This window comes from Oncorhynchus nerka, linkage group LG9a (assembly GCF_034236695.1).
Source record: "Oncorhynchus nerka isolate Pitt River linkage group LG9a, Oner_Uvic_2.0, whole genome shotgun sequence".
Classification (NCBI taxonomy): domain Eukaryota; kingdom Metazoa; phylum Chordata; class Actinopteri; order Salmoniformes; family Salmonidae; genus Oncorhynchus; species Oncorhynchus nerka.
Genome location: NC_088404.1, coordinates 6,032,439 through 6,050,774, shown reverse-complemented (window position 1 = coordinate 6,050,774; position 18,336 = coordinate 6,032,439). Strand labels below are relative to the sequence as shown.

General features: G+C 46.6%; 1 protein-coding gene across 1 annotated transcript in view; it reads left to right on the top strand.

Annotated features, from left to right (window-relative positions):
• LOC115124974 (CTD small phosphatase-like protein 2-A) overlaps positions 1-15,344 on the top strand; it is a 49,041-nt gene extending 33,697 nt beyond the window's left edge. The window contains exon 13 of the mRNA XM_065022253.1: positions 13,625-15,344. Within this exon, the coding sequence (XP_064878325.1) occupies positions 13,625-13,690 (66 nt within the window). The 3' untranslated portion in view covers positions 13,691-15,344. The remainder of the gene's footprint in view (positions 1-13,624) is intronic.
• Positions 15,345-18,336: the final 2,992 nt, after the last annotated feature.

Here is an 18,336-nt window from a genome sequence, read left to right as displayed (position 1 = left end):
GTCTCTATAGAGCCTGTAGAATGGGTCTCTGTAATGGGTCTCTGTAATGGGTCTCTGTAGGGCCTGTATAATGGGTCTCTGTAATGGGTCTCTATCGGGCCTGTAGAATGGGTCTCTGTAATGGGTCTCTGTAATGGGTCTCTGTAGGGCCTGTAGAATGGGTCTCTGTAATGGGTCTCTGTAATGGGTCTCTGTAGGGCCTGTAGAATGGGTCTCTGTAATGGGTCTCTATAGAGCCTGTAGAATGGGTCTCTGTAATGGGTCTCTGTAATGGGTCTCTGTAGGGCCTGTATAATGGGTCTCTGTAATGGGTCTCTATCGGGCCTGTAGAATGGGTCTCTGTAATGGGTCTCTGTAATGGGTCTCTGTAGGGCCTGTAGAATGGGTCTCTGTAATGGGTCTCTATAGAGCCTGTAGAATGGGTCTCTGTAATGGGTCTCTGTAATGGGTCTCTGTAATGGGTCTGTCAAATGGGTCTCTGTAATAGGGCCTGTAGAATGGGTCTCTGTAATGGGTCTCTGTAGAGCCTGTAGAATGGGTCTCTGTAATAGGGCCTGTAGAATGGGTCTCTGTAATGGGTCTCTGTAATGGGTCTCTGTAATGGGTCTCTGTAATGGGTCTCTGTAGGGCCTGTAGAATGGGTCTCTGTAATGGGTCTCTGTAATGGGTCTCTGCAATGGGTCTCTATAGAGCCTGTAGAATGGGTCTCTGTAATGGGTCTCTGTAATGGGTCTCTGTAGGGCCTGTAGAATGGGTCTCTGTAATGGGTCTCTGTAATGGGTCTCTATCGGGCCTGTAGAATGGGTCTCTGTAATGGGTCTCTGTAATGGGTCTTTGTAATGGGTCTCTGTAGGGCCTGTAGAATGGGTCTCTGTAATGGGTCTCTATAGAGCCTGTAGAATGGGTCTCTGTAATGGGTCTCTGTAGGGCCTGTAGAATGGGTCTCTGTAATGGGTCTCTGTAGGGCCTGTAGAATGGGTCTCTGTAGGGCCTGTAGAATGGGTCTCTGTAGGGCCTGTAGAATGGGTCTCTGTAATGGGTCTCTATAGGGCCTGTAGAATGGGTCTCTGTAATGGGTCTCTGTAATGGGTCTCTGTAATGGGTCTCTGTAGGGCCTGTAGAATGGGTCTCTGTAATGGGTCTCTGTAGGGCCTGTAGAATGGGTCTCTGCAATGGGTCTCTGTAATGGGTCTCTATAGGGCCTGTAGAATGGGTCTCTGTAATGGGTCTCTGTAATGGGTCTCTGCAATGGGTCTCTGTAATGGGTCTCTGCAATGGGTCTCTATAGGGCCTGTAGAATGGGTCTCTGCAATGGGTCTCTATAGGGCCTGTAGAATGGGTCTCTGTAATGGGTCTCTGTAATGGGTCTCTGCAATGGGTCTCTGTAATGGGTCTCTGTAGGGCCTGTAGAATGGGTCTCTGTAATGGGTCTCTGTAATGGGTCTCTGTAATGGGTCTCTGCAATGGGTCTCTGCAATGGGTCTCTGCAATGGGTCTCTGTAATGGGTCTCTGTAATGGGTCTCTGTAGGGCCTGTAGAATGGGTCTCTGTAATGGGTCTCTGTAATGGGTCTCTGTAGGGCCTGTAGAATGGGTCTCTATAGAGCCTGTAGAATGGGTCTCTGTAATGGGTCTCTGTAATGGGTCTCTGTAATGGGTCTCTGTAGGGCCTGTAGAATGGGTCTCTGTAATGGGTCTCTGTAGGGCCTGTAGAATGGGTCTCTGTAATGGGTCTCTATAGGGCCTGTAGAATGGGTCTCTGTAATGGGTCTCTGTAATGGGTCTCTGTAATGGGTCTCTGTAGGGCCTGTAAAATGGGTCTCTGTAATAGGGCCTGTAGAATGGGTCTCTGTAATGGGTCTCTATAGGGCCTGTAGAATGGGTCTCTGTAATGGGTCTCTATCGGGCCTGTAGAATGGGTCTCTGTAATGGGTCTCTATAGGGCCTGTAGAATGGGTCTCTGTAATGGGTCTCTATAGGGCCTGTAGAATGGGTCTCTGTAATGGGTCTCTGTAGGGCCTGTAGAATGGGTCTCTGTAATGGGTCTCTGTAGGGCCTGTAGAATGGGTCTCTGTAATGGGTCTCTGTAATGGGTCTCTGTAATGGGTCTCTGTAATGGGTCTCTGTAGGGCCTGTAAAATGGGTCTCTGTAATAGGGCCTGTAGAATGGGTCTCTGTAATGGGTCTCTGTAATGGGTCTCTGTAATGGGTCTCTGTAATGGGTCTCTGTAATGGGACTCTGTAATGGGTCTCTGTAATGGGTCTCTGTAATGGGTCTCTGTAGGGCCTGTAGAATGTGTCTCTGTAATGGGTCTCTGTAATGGGTCTCTGTAGGGCCTGTAGAATGGGTCTCTGTAGGGCCTGTAGAATGGGTCTCTGTAGGGCCTGTAGAATGGGTCTCTGTAATGGGTCTCTGTAATGGGTCTCTGAAATGGGTCTCTGTCGGGCCTGTAAAATGGGTCTCTGTAATTGGTCTCTGTAATGGGTCTCTGTAGGGCCTGTAGAATGGGTCTCTGTAATGGGTCTCTGTAATGGGTCTCTGTAGGGCCTGTAGAATGGGTCTCTATAGAGCCTGTAGAATGGGTCTCTGTAATGGGTCTCTGTAATGGGTCTCTGTAATGGGTCTCTGTAGGGCCTGTAAAATGGGTCTCTGTAATAGGGCCTGTAGAATGGGTCTCTGTAATGGGTCTCTATAGGGCCTGTAGAATGGGTCTCTGTAATGGGTCTCTGTAGGGCCTGTAGAATGGGTCTCTGTAATGGGTCTCTGTAATGGGTCTCTGTAGGGCCTGTAAAATGGGTCTCTGTAATAGGGCCTGTAGAATGGGTCTCTGTAATGGGTCTCTGTAATGGGTCTCTGTAATGGGTCTCTGTAATGGGACTCTGTAATGGGTCTCTGTAATGGGTCTCTGTAGGGCCTGTAGAATGTGTCTCTGTAATGGGTCTCTGTAATGGGTCTCTGTAATGGGTCTCTGTAGGGCCTGTAGAATGGGTCTCTGTAGGGCCTGTAGAATGGGTCTCTGTAGGGCCTGTAGAATGGGTCTCTGTAATGGGTCTCTGTCGGGCCTGTAAAATGGGTCTCTGTAATGGGTCTCTATAGGGCCTGTAGAATGGGTCTCTGTAATGGGTCTCTGTAATGGGACTCTGTAATGGGTCTCTGTAATGGGTCTCTGTAGGGCCTGTAGAATGTGTCTCTGTAATGGGTCTCTGTAATGGGTCTCTGTAATGGGTCTCTGTAGGGCCTGTAGAATGGGTCTCTGTAGGGCCTGTAGAATGGGTCTCTGTAGGGCCTGTAGAATGGGTCTCTGTAATGGGTCTCTGTCGGGCCTGTAAAATGGGTCTCTGTAATGGGTCTCTATAGGGCCTGTAGAATGGGTCTCTGTAATGGGTCTCTGTATGGCCTGTAGAATGGGTCTCTGTAATGGGTCTCTATAGGGCCTGTAGAATGGGTCTCTGTAATGGGTCTCTGTAATGGCTCTCTGTAATGGCTCTCTGTAATGGCTCTCTGTAATGGCTCTCTGTAATGGGTCTCTATAGAGCCTGTAGAATGGGTCTCTGTAATGGGTCTCTGTAATGGGTCTCTATAGGGCCTGTAGAATGGGTCTCTGTAATGGGTCTCTGTAATGGGTCTCTGTAGGGCCTGTATAATGGGTCTCTGTAATGGGTCTCTATCGGGCCTGTAGAATGGGTCTCTGTAATGGGTCTCTGTAATGGGTCTCTGTAGGGCCTGTAGAATGGGTCTCTGTAATGGGTCTCTGTAGGGCCTGTAGAATGGGTCTCTGTAATGGGCTCTGAGCCTAGAATGGGTCTCTGTAATGGGTCTCTGTAATGGGTCTCTGTAGGGCCTGTATAATGGGTCTCTGTAATGGGTCTCTATCGGGCCTGTAGAATGGGTCTCTGTAATGGGTCTCTGTAATGGGTCTCTGTAGGGCCTGTAGAATGGGTCTCTGTAATGGGTCTCTATAGAGCCTGTAGAATGGGTCTCTGTAATGGGTCTCTGTAATGGGTCTCTGTAATGGGTCTGTCAAATGGGTCTCTGTAATAGGGCCTGTAGAATGGGTCTCTGTAATGGGTCTCTGTAGAGCCTGTAGAATGGGTCTCTGTAATAGGGCCTGTAGAATGGGTCTCTGTAATGGGTCTCTGTAATGGGTCTCTGTAATGGGTCTCTGTAATGGGTCTCTGTAGGGCCTGTAGAATGGGTCTCTGTAATGGGTCTCTGTAATGGGTCTCTGCAATGGGTCTCTATAGAGCCTGTAGAATGGGTCTCTGTAATGGGTCTCTGTAATGGGTCTCTGTAGGGCCTGTAGAATGGGTCTCTGTAATGGGTCTCTGTAATGGGTCTCTATCGGGCCTGTAGAATGGGTCTCTGTAATGGGTCTCTGTAATGGGTCTTTGTAATGGGTCTCTGTAGGGCCTGTAGAATGGGTCTCTGTAATGGGTCTCTATAGAGCCTGTAGAATGGGTCTCTGTAATGGGTCTCTGTAATGGGTCTCTGTAGGGCCTGTAGAATGGGTCTCTGTAATGGGTCTCTGTAGGGCCTGTAGAATGGGTCTCTGTAATGGGTCTCTGTAGGGCCTGGAGAATGGGTCTCTGTAATGGGTCTCTGGGCCTAGAATGGGTCTCTGTAATGGGTCCTGTAATGGGTCTCTGTAATGGGTCTCTGTAGGGCCTGTAGAATGGGTCTCTGTAATGGGTCTCTGTAGGGCCTGTAGAATGGGTCTCTGCAATGGGTCTCTGTAATGGGTCTCTATAGGGCCTGTAGAATGGGTCTCTGTAATGGGTCTCTGTAATGGGTCTCTGCAATGGGTCTCTGTAATGGGTCTCTGCAATGGGTCTCTATAGGGCCTGTAGAATGGGTCTCTGCAATGGGTCTCTATAGGGCCTGTAGAATGGGTCTCTGTAATGGGTCTCTGTAATGGGTCTCTGCAATGGGTCTCTGTAATGGGTCTCTGTAGGGCCTGTAGAATGGGTCTCTGTAATGGGTCTCTGTAATGGGTCTCTGTAATGGGTCTCTGCAATGGGTCTCTGCAATGGGTCTCTGCAATGGGTCTCTGTAATGGGTCTCTGTAATGGGTCTCTGTAGGGCCTGTAGAATGGGTCTCTGTAATGGGTCTCTGTAATGGGTCTCTGTAGGGCCTGTAGAATGGGTCTCTATAGAGCCTGTAGAATGGGTCTCTGTAATGGGTCTCTGTAATGGGTCTCTGTAATGGGTCTCTGTAGGGCCTGTAGAATGGGTCTCTGTAATGGGTCTCTGTAGGGCCTGTAGAATGGGTCTCTGTAATGGGTCTCTATAGGGCCTGTAGAATGGGTCTCTGTAATGGGTCTCTGTAGAGGGTCTCTGTAATGGGTCTCTGTAGGGTCTCTGTAAAATGGGTCTCTGTAGGGGCCTGTAGAATGGGTCTCTGTAATGGGTCTCTATAGGGCCTGTAGAATGGGTCTCTGTAATGGGTCTCTATCGGGCCTGTAGAATGGGTCTCTGTAATGGGTCTCTATAGTAGAATGGGTCTCTGGGTCTCTATCGGGCCTGTAGAATGGGTCTCTGTAATGGGTCTCTGTAGGGCCTGTAGAATGGGTCTCTGTAATGGGTCTCTGTAGGGCCTGTAGAATGGGTCTCTGTAATGGGTCTCTGTAATGGGTCTCTGTAATGGGTCTCTGTAATGGGTCTCTGTAGGGCCTGTAAAATGGGTCTCTGTAATAGGGCCTGTAGAATGGGTCTCTGTAATGGGTCTCTGTAATGGGTCTCTGTAATGGGTCTCTGTAATGGGTCTCTGTAATGGGACTCTGTAATGGGTCTCTGTAATGGGTCTCTGTAATGGGTCTCTGTAGGGCCTGTAGAATGTGTCTCTGTAATGGGTCTCTGTAATGGGTCTCTGTAGGGCCTGTAGAATGGGTCTCTGTAGGGCCTGTAGAATGGGTCTCTGTAGGGCCTGTAGAATGGGTCTCTGTAGGGCCTGTAGAATGGGTCTCTGTAATGGGTCTCTGAAATGGGTCTCTGTCGGGCCTGTAAAATGGGTCTCTGTAATGGGTCTCTGTAATGGGTCTCTGTAGGGCCTGTAGAATGGGTCTCTGTAATGGGTCTCTGTAATGGGTCTCTGTAGGGCCTGCTCTGAGCCTGTAGAATGGGTCTCTGTAATGGGTCTCTGTAATGGGTCTCTGTAATGGGTCTCTGTAGGGCCTGTAAAATGGGTCTCTGTAATAGGGCCTGTAGAATGGGTCTCTGTAATGGGTCTCTATAGGGCCTGTAGAATGGGTCTCTGTAATGGGTCTCTGTAGGGCCTGTAGAATGGGTCTCTGTAATGGGTCTCTGTAATGGGTCTCTGTAGGGCCTGTAAAATGGGTCTCTGTAATAGGGCCTGTAGAATGGGTCTCTGTAATGGGTCTCTGTAGAATGGGTCTCTGTAATGGGTCTCTGTAATGGGACTCTGTAATGGGTCTCTGTAATGGTCTCTGTAGGGCCTGTAGAATGGGTCTCTGTAATGGGTCTCTGTAATGGGTCTCTGTAATGGGTCTCTGTAGGGCCTGTAGAATGGGTCCTGTAGGGCCTGTAAATGGGTCTCTGTAGGGCCTGTAGAATGGGTCTCTGTAATGGGTCTCTGTCGGGCCTGTAAAATGGGTCTCTGTAATGGGTCTCTGTAGGGCCTGTAGAATGGGTCTCTGTAATGGGTCTCTGTAATGGGACTCTGTAATGGGTCTCTGTAGATGGGTCTCTGTAGGGCCTGGGTGTCTCTGTAATGGGTCTCTGTAATGGGTCTCTGTAATGGGTCTCTGTAGGGCCTGTAGAATGGGTCTCTGTAGGGCCTGTAGAATGGGTCTCTGTAGGGCCTGTAGAATGGGTCTCTGTAATGGGTCTCTGTCGGGCCTGTAAAATGGGTCTCTGTAATGGGTCTCTATAGGGCCTGTAGAATGGGTCTCTGTAATGGGTCTCTGTATGGCCTGTAGAATGGGTCTCTGTAATGGGTCTCTATAGGGCCTGTAGAATGGGTCTCTGTAATGGGTCTCTGTAATGGCTCTCTGTAATGGCTCTCTGTAATGGCTCTCTGTAATGGCTCTCTGTAATGGGTCTCTATAGAGCCTGTAGAATGGGTCTCTGTAATGGGTCTCTGTAATGGGTCTCTATAGGGCCTGTAGAATGGGTCTCTGTAATGGGTCTCTGTAATGGGTCTCTGCAATGGGTCTCTATAGAGCCTGTAGAATGGGTCTCTGTAATGGGTCTCTGTAGGGCCTGTAGAATGGGTCTCTGTAATGGGTCTCTATCGGGCCTGTAGAATGGGTCTCTGTAATGGGTCTCTGTAGGGCCTGTAGAATGGGTCTCTGTAATGGGTCTCTGTAGGGCCTGTAGAATGGGTCTCTGTAATGGGTCTCTATAGAGCCTGTAGAATGGGTCTCTGTAATGAGTCTCTGTAATGGGTCTCTGTAGGGCCTGTAGAATGGGTCTCTGTAATGGGTCTCTGTAATGGGTCTCTTGTAGGGCCTGTAGAATGGGTCTCTGTAATGGGTCTCTATAGGGCCTGTAGAATGGGTCTCTGTAATGGGTCTCTGTAATGGGTCTCTATAGAGCCTGTAGAATGGGTCTCTGTAATGGGTCTCTGTAGGGCCTGTAGAATGGGTCTCTGTAGGGCCTGTAGAATGGGTCTCTGTAATGGGTCTCTTGTAGGGCCTGTAGAATGGGTCTCTGTAATGGGTCTCTATAGGGCCTGTAGAATGGGTCTCTGTAATGGGTCTCTGTAATGGGTCTCTATAGAGCCTGTAGAATGGGTCTCTGTAATGGGTCTCTATAGGGCCTGTAGAATGGGTCTCTGTAGGGCCTGTAGAATGGGTCTCTGTAATGGGTCTCTGTAATGGGTCTCTGCAATGGGTCTCTGTAATGGGTCTCTATAGGGCCTGTAGAATGAGTCTCTGTAATGGGTCTCTGCAATGGGTCTCTGTAATGGGTCTCTGTAATGGGTCTCTATAGGGCCTGTAGAATGGGTCTCTGTAATGGGTCTCTGCAATGGGTCTCTGTAATGGGTCTCTATAGGGCCTGTAGAATGGGTCTCTGTAATGGGTCTCTGTAATGGGTCTCTGCAATGGGTCTCTGTAATGGGTCTCTTTAGGGCCTGTAGAATGGGTCTCTGCAATGGGTCTCTGTAATGGGTCTCTGTAGGGCCTGTAGAATGGGTCTCTGCAATGGGTCTCTGCAATGGGTCTCTGCAATGGGTCTCTGTAATGGGTCTCTGCAATGGGTCTCTGTAATGGGTCTCTGTAGGGCCTGTAGAATGGGTCTCTGCAATGGGTCTCTGTAATGGGTCTCTGTAGGGCCTGTAGAATGGGTCTCTGCAATGGGTCTCTGCAATGGGTCTCTGCAATGGGTCTCTGTAGGGCCTGTAGAATGGGTCTCTGTAATGGGTCTCTGTAACGGGTCTCTATCGGGCCTGTAGAATGGGTCTCTGTAATGGGTCTCTGTAATGGGTCTCTGTAATAGGGCCTGTAGAATGGGTCTCTGTAATGGGTCTCTATCGGGCCTGTAGAATGGGTCTCTGTAATGGGTCTCTGTAATGGGTCTCTGTAATGGGTCTCTGTAATGGGTCTCTATAGAGCCTGTAGAATGGGTCTCTGTAATGGGTCTCTGTAATGGGTCTCTATAGGGCCTGTAGAATGGGTCTCTGTAATGGGTCTCTGTAGGGCCTGTAGAATGGGTCTCTGTAATGGGTCTCTGTAATGGGTCTCTATAGAGCCTGTAGAATGGGTCTCTGTAATGGGTCTCTGTAATGGGACTCTGTAATGGGACTCTGTAATGGGACTCTGTAATGGGTCTCTGTAATGGGTCTCTGTAATGGGTCTCTATAGAGCCTGTAGAATGGGTCTCTGTAATGGGTCTCTGTAATGGGTCTCTGTAGAGCCTGTAGAATGGGTCTCTGTAATGGGTCTCTGTAATGGGTCTCTGTAGTGCCTGTAGAATGTGTCTCTGTAATGGGTCTCTGTAATGGGTCTCTGTAATGGGTCTCTGTAGGGCCTGTAGAATGGGTCTCTGTAATGGGTCTCTGTAATGGGTCTCTGTAGGGCCTGTAAAATGGGTCTCTGTAATAGGGCCTGTAGAATGGGTCTCTGTAATGGGTCTCTGTAGAGCCTGTAGAATGGGTCTCTGTAATGGGTCTCTGTAATGGGTCTCTGTAATGGGTCTCTGTAGGGCCTGTAGAATGGGTCTCTGTAATGGGTCTCTGTAGGGCCTGTAGAATGGGTCTCTGTAATGGGTCTCTGTAATGGGTCTCTGTAGGGCCTGTAGAATGGGTCTCTGTAATGGGTCTCTATAGGGCCTGTAGAATGGGTCTCTGTAATGGGTCTCTGTAATGGGTCTCTGTCGGGCCTGTAAAATGGGTCTCTGTAATGGGTCTCTATAGGGCCTGTAGAATGGGTCTCTGTAATGGGTCTCTGTAGGGCCTGTAAAATGGGTCTCTGTAATAGGGCCTGTAGAATGGGTCTCTGTAATGGGTCTCTATAGGGCCTGTAGAATGGGTCTCTGTAGAGCCTGTAGAATGGGTCTCTGTAATAGGGCCTGTAGAATGGGTCTCTGTAATGGGTCTCTGTAATAGGTCTCTGTAGGGCCTGTAGAATGGGTCTCTGTAATGGGTCTTTGTAATGGGTCTCTGCAATGGGTCTCTGTAGGGCCTGTAGAATGGGTCTCTGTAATGGGTCTCTGTAGGGCCTGTAGAATGGGTCTCTGTAATGGGTCTCTGTAATGGGTCTCTGTAGGGCCTGTAGAATGGGTCTCTGTAATGGGTCTCTGTAGGGCCTGTAGAATGGGTCTCTGTAATGGGTCTCTATAGAGCCTGTAGAATGGGTCTCTGTAATGGGTCTCTGTAGGGCCTGTAGAATGGGTCTCTGTAATGGGTCTCTAGGGCCTGTAGAATGGGTCTCTGTAATGGGTCTCTATAGGGCCTGTAGAATGGGTCTCTGTAATGGGTCTCTGTAGGGCCTGTAGAATGGGTCTCTGTAATGGGTCTCTGTAGGGCCTGTAGAATGGGTCTCTGTAATGGGTCTCTGTAGGGCTCTCTGTAATGGCTCTCTGTAATGGGTCTGTAATGGCTCTCTGTAATGGGTCTCTATAGAGCCTGTAGAATGGGTCTCTGTAATGGGTCTCTGTAATGGGTCTCTATAGGGCCTGTAGAATGGGTCTCTGTAATGGGTCTCTGTAATGGGTCTCTATAGAGCCTGTAGAATGGGTCTCTGTAATGGGTCTCTGTAATGGGTCTCTATCGGGCCTGTAGAATGGGTCTCTGTAATGGGTCTCTGTAGGGCCTGTAGAATGGGTCTCTGTAATGGGTCTCTGTAGGGCCTGTAGAATGGGTCTCTGTAATGGGTCTCTATAGAGCCTGTAGAATGGGTCTCTGTAATGGGTCTCTGTAATGGGTCTCTGTAGGGCCTGTAGAATGGGTCTCTGTAATGGGTCTCTGTAATGGGTCTCTTGTAGGGCCCGTAGAATGGGTCTCTGTAATGGGTCTCTATAGGGCCTGTAGAATGGGTCTCTGTAATGGGTCTCTGTAATGGGTCTCTATAGAGCCTGTAGAATGGGTCTCTGTAATGGGTCTCTGTAATGGGTCTCTATAGGGCCTGTAGAATGGGTCTCTGTAGGGCCTGTAGAATGGGTCTCTGTAATGGGTCTCTTGTAGGGCCTGTAGAATGGGTCTCTATAGGGCCTGTAGAATGGGTCTCTGTAATGGGTCTCTGTAATGGGTCTCTATAGAGCCTGTAGAATGGGTCTCTGTAATGGGTCTCTATAGGGCCTGTAGAATGGGTCTCTGTAGGGCCTGTAGAATGGGTCTCTGTAATGGGTCTCTGTAATGGGTCTCTGCAATGGGTCTCTGTAATGGGTCTCTATAGGGCCTGTAGAATGAGTCTCTGTAATGGGTCTCTGCAATGGGTCTCTGTAATGGGTCTCTGTAATGGGTCTCTATAGGGCCTGTAGAATGGGTCTCTGTAATGGGTCTCTGCAATGGGTCTCTGTAATGGGTCTCTATAGGGCCTGTAGAATGGGTCTCTGTAATGGGTCTCTGTAATGGGTCTCTGCAATGGGTCTCTGTAATGGGTCTCTTTAGGGCCTGTAGAATGGGTCTCTGCAATGGGTCTCTGTAATGGGTCTCTGTAGGGCCTGTAGAATGGGTCTCTGCAATGGGTCTCTGCAATGGGTCTCTGCAATGGGTCTCTGTAATGGGTCTCTGCAATGGGTCTCTGTAATGGGTCTCTGTAGGGCCTGTAGAATGGGTCTCTGCAATGGGTCTCTGTAATGGGTCTCTGTAGGGCCTGTAGAATGGGTCTCTGCAATGGGTCTCTGCAATGGGTCTCTGCAATGGGTCTCTGTAGGGCCTGTAGAATGGGTCTCTGTAATGGGTCTCTGTAACGGGTCTCTATCGGGCCTGTAGAATGGGTCTCTGTAATGGGTCTCTGTAATGGGTCTCTGTAATAGGGCCTGTAGAATGGGTCTCTGTAATGGGTCTCTATCGGGCCTGTAGAATGGGTCTCTGTAATGGGTCTCTGTAATGGGTCTCTGTAATGGGTCTCTGTAATGGGTCTCTATAGAGCCTGTAGAATGGGTCTCTGTAATGGGTCTCTGTAATGGGTCTCTATAGGGCCTGTAGAATGGGTCTCTGTAATGGGTCTCTGTAGGGCCTGTAGAATGGGTCTCTGTAATGGGTCTCTGTAATGGGTCTCTATAGAGCCTGTAGAATGGGTCTCTGTAATGGGTCTCTGTAATGGGACTCTGTAATGGGACTCTGTAATGGGACTCTGTAATGGGTCTCTGTAATGGGTCTCTGTAATGGGTCTCTATAGAGCCTGTAGAATGGGTCTCTGTAATGGGTCTCTGTAATGGGTCTCTGTAGAGCCTGTAGAATGGGTCTCTGTAATGGGTCTCTGTAATGGGTCTCTGTAGTGCCTGTAGAATGTGTCTCTGTAATGGGTCTCTGTAATGGGTCTCTGTAATGGGTCTCTGTAGGGCCTGTAGAATGGGTCTCTGTAATGGGTCTCTGTAATGGGTCTCTGTAGGGCCTGTAAAATGGGTCTCTGTAATAGGGCCTGTAGAATGGGTCTCTGTAATGGGTCTCTGTAGAGCCTGTAGAATGGGTCTCTGTAATGGGTCTCTGTAATGGGTCTCTGTAATGGGTCTCTGTAATGGGTCTCTGTAGGGCCTGTAGAATGGGTCTCTGTAATGGGTCTCTGTAGGGCCTGTAGAATGGGTCTCTGTAATGGGTCTCTGTAATGGGTCTCTGTAGGGCCTGTAGAATGGGTCTCTGTAATGGGTCTCTATAGGGCCTGTAGAATGGGTCTCTGTAATGGGTCTCTGTAATGGGTCTCTGTCGGGCCTGTAAAATGGGTCTCTGTAATGGGTCTCTATAGGGCCTGTAGAATGGGTCTCTGTAATGGGTCTCTGTAGGGCCTGTAAAATGGGTCTCTGTAATAGGGCCTGTAGAATGGGTCTCTGTAATGGGTCTCTATAGGGCCTGTAGAATGGGTCTCTGTAGAGCCTGTAGAATGGGTCTCTGTAATAGGGCCTGTAGAATGGGTCTCTGTAATGGGTCTCTGTAATAGGTCTCTGTAGGGCCTGTAGAATGGGTCTCTGTAATGGGTCTTTGTAATGGGTCTCTGCAATGGGTCTCTGTAGAGCCTGTAGAATGGGTCTCTGTAATGGGTCTCTGTAGGGCCTGTAGAATGGGTCTCTGTAATGGGTCTCTGTAATGGGTCTCTGTAATGGGCCTGTAGAATGGGTCTCTGTAATGGGTCTCTGTAGGGCCTGTAGAATGGGTCTCTGTAATGGGTCTCTATAGAGCCTGTAGAATGGGTCTCTGTAATGGGTCTCTGTAGGGCCTGTAGAATGGGTCTCTGTAATGGGTCTCTGTAGGGCCTGTAGAATGGGTCTCTGTAATGGGTCTCTGTATGGCCTGTAGAATGGGTCTCTGTAATGGGTCTCTATAGGGCCTGTAGAATGGGTCTCTGTAATGGGTCTCTGTAATGGCTCTCTGTAATGGCTCTCTGTAATGGCTCTCTGTAATGGCTCTCTGTAATGGGTCTCTATAGAGCCTGTAGAATGGGTCTCTGTAATGGGTCTCTGTAATGGGTCTCTATAGGGCCTGTAGAATGGGTCTCTGTAATGGGTCTCTATAGAGCCTGTAGAATGGGTCTCTGTAATGGGTCTCTGTAGGGCCTGTAGAATGGGTCTCTGTAATGGGTCTCTGTAGGGCCTGTAGAATGGGTCTCTGTAATGGGTCTCTATAGGGCCTGTAGAATGGGTCTCTGTAATGGGTCTCTGTAATGGGTCTCTGTAGGGCCTGTAGAATGGGTCTCTGTAATGGGTCTCTATAGGGCCTGTAGAATGGGTCTCTGTAATGGGTCTCTGCAATGGGTCTCTGCAATGGGTCTCTGCAATGGGTCTCTGCAATGGGTCTCTGCAATGGGTCTCTGTAATGGGTCTCTGTAGGGCCTGTAGAATGGGTCTCTGTAATGGGTCTCTGTAATGGGTCTCTATCGGGCCTGTAGAATTGTTTATCGTTATAGAGACAGACCTGTCTTCTGCTTTTAAAAAATATATATATATTTTTTGTTGTCTTCAAGTCACCTCAGTCATTTTGTCTTTATTTACTGTTCTCTCTCCTCCACAGAATGAGGACGTAAGGCCTTACGTCAGACAGCAGTTTCGTCTTCACGACCTACTTCCTCCCGACTGATCCGTGATTGGCTGACCCAGCAGGCTAACCCATAGAAGTAGAATGTGTACATTAATCATTCTGATTCTACGGGCTAAACCTCCCAGCACACGGAGAGGGATGCCTTTCGTTCAACACGGTTGGAGATGACGAGAATCAACTTCAACTGACACTGAGGATGTCGTCCAAGTGGAGATCTGTCTACAGCATTGCCGTTACCAACGAGAATTTGTTCAACAAAATAACATTTTACAGAGAGAAATTTGTATTTAAACAACTACAAAACAAATATTTTGAAGCTATGTATATGTTTTGTATACTCAAACTAAATTGTTATATTCCAACTAAACTGTACACCCCCCCAAAAGAGTATAGCAGTCCCCTTGTATTACGAAAGGCATCTGTCTGGACAGACCTCAAGTCTATGCTCAAAAGCAGGGTTGTGTTCATTAGGGTGCGAACATTACAAAACATTTAGCAACGGCGAACGAAAATTGTGCTTTTCTCATTGGACAACTCCAGGTAGAACATCCTCCATTTCAGGAACGTTTTCTTGGGTTTTGGTGCCTAATGAACACGATCCTGGCCACTTTCTGTGAGATGTTTTCTCATTGGACAACTCCAGGTAGAACATCCTCCATTTCAGGAACGTTTTCTTGGGTTTTGGTGCCTAAATGAACACGATCCTGGCCACTTTCTGTGAGATGTTTTCTCAGCTTCAGTTTTGGACTGATGGAACTGAATGTCGGTATTTGATTGTGTGAGGACCTGACTGCTCAAGACTCATTTGAACAGGAACGGGGCAGTCAAACCTGTATAATATACAAACGTAATTACATGTATATATGACATGTATATATCTTTTTTTTTTTCATGGTTTTTAAACTTTTTTTTTTCGTGCTTCTGATTTTCTTTTAGTTGACTGTTTCTTTTACTATTTTAGTAAAAAAAAAAAATGTTTTTACCTTTAAAAAAATAATATTTTTTGTTGTTTGTTTTTGAAGTTGATGCTACACAGCTGCTGTTGTCTTCCTGCAATTTATGCATCCCAAATGGCACCTTATTCCCTACTGTATATAGTGCCCTTCTTTTGAGCAGAGCCCTATGGGTACTGGTCAAAAGTAGTGCACTATAAAGGGAATAGGGTGCATTCTTTATTTTCTAGTCTGCTTTTTAGTCCTGTAACAGGTTTTTAAAAAATATCTTTGGGAGGAAATGTTTATGAAATCATGATGGGTTTTTTTAAGGTTATGTAAATGTATTATAGTGTTTTAACTTGAAGACCCTTCAACAAGCTGGCCTGGATATTAATTTAGATCATGTATATTTGAGATTTCACCCCTGAAAGATGTTGAAACGACCCTTAGCTGCTCTGTGTCTGGGTGGTGATGGGAAGGAAGGAAGGCTTCAGAGCTTTCCTGCACTTTTTGTTTAAAAAAAAAAAAAAATTTTAGCATCCAGCCCTATGTAAAAAATCTTGTCAATATTGTACACACACGTTATCACCTCTAAATTGTGAATGCCCGTACAATTTTGAAATTGTAGCACCAGCAAAATGGCCAACATTTTGTTTTATCTTTTAAATCTTGTTTTCAATGCTGTTCATAGTCTTGTCTGTGAAATATCTTTTATGTAGGAGTCACACATTTTTAAAGAAATAAATAAGAAAGGACTCCGTTGTTGTCATTGACCGTCTTGGACGGCCACTCCTGTTGTACTCAGTGTTTACTTCATGGTTTCCTTGATCATAAATACATTTTTATACAATTAATAAAAATGTGTGATTTGGGATTTTTACTGAACTGCGTAAGTTGAGACACATTAATGTGTGTGTGTGTAGCGTATATGCCAGGTAGGCATGACAGTATACATTTACTTATCAAAATGCTCTTATCCAGAGTCACTTTAGTCACACACACACCATTAAAATTAAATGAACTTGGCATGTCATCCGGTAATGTGTATCCTGCTTTTCGAAAACGCCGAACTGAACCCACAAACGACAACGTATGCTATCTTACACCTACAGTGGGGCAAAAAAAGTATTTAGTCAGCCACCAATTACAGCTATATTCAATGGTAAAAAAAATGGTACACTTTGAATGTGTTTTTGACACCTTTTGACCATAAAAGGAATGATAAACTACACAAACCAAAAATATATTAATGCTACATGCAACAATTTCAAAGATTTTACCGAGTTACAGTTTATATAAGGAAATCAGTCCATTTGAATACATTCATTAGGCCTGAATCTATTCATTTCACATGACTGGGAATACAGATATGGATCTGTTGGTCACAGATACCATTCATGAAAAGGTAGGGCCTTCAATCAGAAAGCCAGTCAGTATCTGGTGTGACCACTATTTGCCTCATGCAGCGTGGCATCTCCACATCGTGTTGATCAGGCTGTTGATTGTGGCCTGTGGAATGTTGTCCCACTCCTCTTCAATGGCTGTGAGAAGTTTCTGGATATTGGCAGGAACTGGAACACGCTGTCGATCCAGAGCATCCCAAACGGGTGACATTTCTGTTGAGTGCAGGCCGTGGAAGAACTGGGACATTTTCAGCTTCCAGGAACTGTGTCCAGATCCTTGCGACTTGGGGCCGAACATTATCATGCTGGAACACTATGGCGGCAGATGAATCGAACAACAATGGGCCTCAGGATCTCGTCACGGTATCTGTCCGCATTCAAATTGCCATTGATAAAATGCAATTGTGTTCGTCATCTGCCCGGTATTTGTATTGCAGTTATTATTGCACTGTTCCATAAGATGTTTTTGAATCTGTTTTTTAAGTCTAATTTTATTACTTGATGTGGAATAGAGTTCCATGTAGTCATGGCTCTATGTAGTACTGTGGAATAGAGTTCCATGTAGTCATGGCTCTATGTAGTACTGTGGAATAGAGTTCCATGTAGTCATGGCTCTATGTAGTACTGTGGAATAGAGTTCCATGTAGTCATGGCTCTATGTAGTACTGTGGAATAGAGTTCCATGTAGTCATGGCTCTATGTAGTACTGTGGAATAGAGCTCCATGTAGTCATGGCTCTATGTAGTACTGTGGAATAGAGCTCCATGTAGTCATGGCTCTATGTAGTACTGTGAGCCTCCCAAAGTCTATTCTGTATTTGGGGACTGTGAAGAGACCTCTGGTGGCATGTCTTGGGGGGTATGCATGGGTGTCTTAGCTGTGCACCAGTAGTTTAAACAGACCTCTGGTGGCATGTCTTGTGGGGTATGCAGGGGTGTCTGAGCTGTGCGTCAGTAGTTTAAACAGACCTCTGGTGGCATGTCTTGTGGGGTATGGAGGGGTGTCTGAGCTGTGTGTTAGTAGTTTAAACAGACCTCTGGTGGCATGTCTTGTGGAGTATGCACGGGTGTCTGAGCTGTGTGCCAGTAGTTTAAACAGACCTCTGGTGGCATGTCTTGGGGGGTATGCAGGGGTGTCTGAGCTGTGTGCCAGCAGTTCAAACAGACAGTTTGGTACATTCAACATGTCAATACCTCTCACTAATACAAGTAGTGATCAAGTCAATCTCTCCTCCACTTTCAGCCAGGACAGATTGACATGCATATTATTAATGTAGCTATTTGTGTACATCCCTAGGGCCAGCCGTGCTGCCCTGTTCTGAGCCAATTGCAATTTTCCTAAGTCCCTCTTTGTGGCACCACACGACTGAACAGTAGTCCAGGTGTGACAAAACTTGCACCTGTAGGACCTGCCCTGTTGAGAAGGCAGAACAACACCTTATTATGGACAGACTTCTCCCCATCTTAGCTACTGTGGTATCAATATGTTTTGACCATGACAGTTTACAATCCAGGGTTACTCCAAGAAGTTTGGTCTCCTCAACTTGCTCAATTTTCACAATATTCATTACTAGATTTAGTTGAGGTTTAGTGAAATGTGTCCCAAAATGCAATGCTTTTAGTTAGACAATAATGTTTTCACCTCTACCAAAATTACCTTTCGGAATTCAAAATTATAATGTTTGTCTTTCATAATTTGGTCAAATATACTTGGATGTGTAGTGTCAGCGTGTGTTGTTTGCATGTTATGCCTACTTGTATTGCTAATCTTAGCAATTAAAAAATCATTAAAGAAGTTGGCCATATCAATGGGTTTTGTGATGACTGAGCCATCTGATTCAATGAATGATGGAGCTGAGTTTGCCTTTTTGCCCAACATTTCATTTATAGTACTCCAAAGCTTTTAACTATCGATCTTTATGTAATTTATCTTTGTTTCATAGTGTAGTTTTTTATTTTTTAAATTCAGTTTAGTCACATGATTTGTCAGTTTGCGGTACGTTTGCCAATCGGTTGTGCCGCCAGACTTATTTGCCATTTCTTTTGCCTCATCTCTCTCAACCATATAATTTTTCAATTTCACATAAATCCATGGGGATTTAACAGTGCCTACAGTCATTTTCTTAATGGGAGCATGCTTATTAGTAACTGGAATAAGCTATTCCATAAATGTGTCATGTGTAGCATCTGGTTGTTCCTCCATTGCACACCACAGACCAACAAATATGATTTACATCAACAACATAGGAATCACTACAAAACGTATTGTATGACCTCTTATACACTATATTAGGCCCAGCCTGACCTCTTATACACTATATTAGGCCCAGCCTGACCTCTTATACACT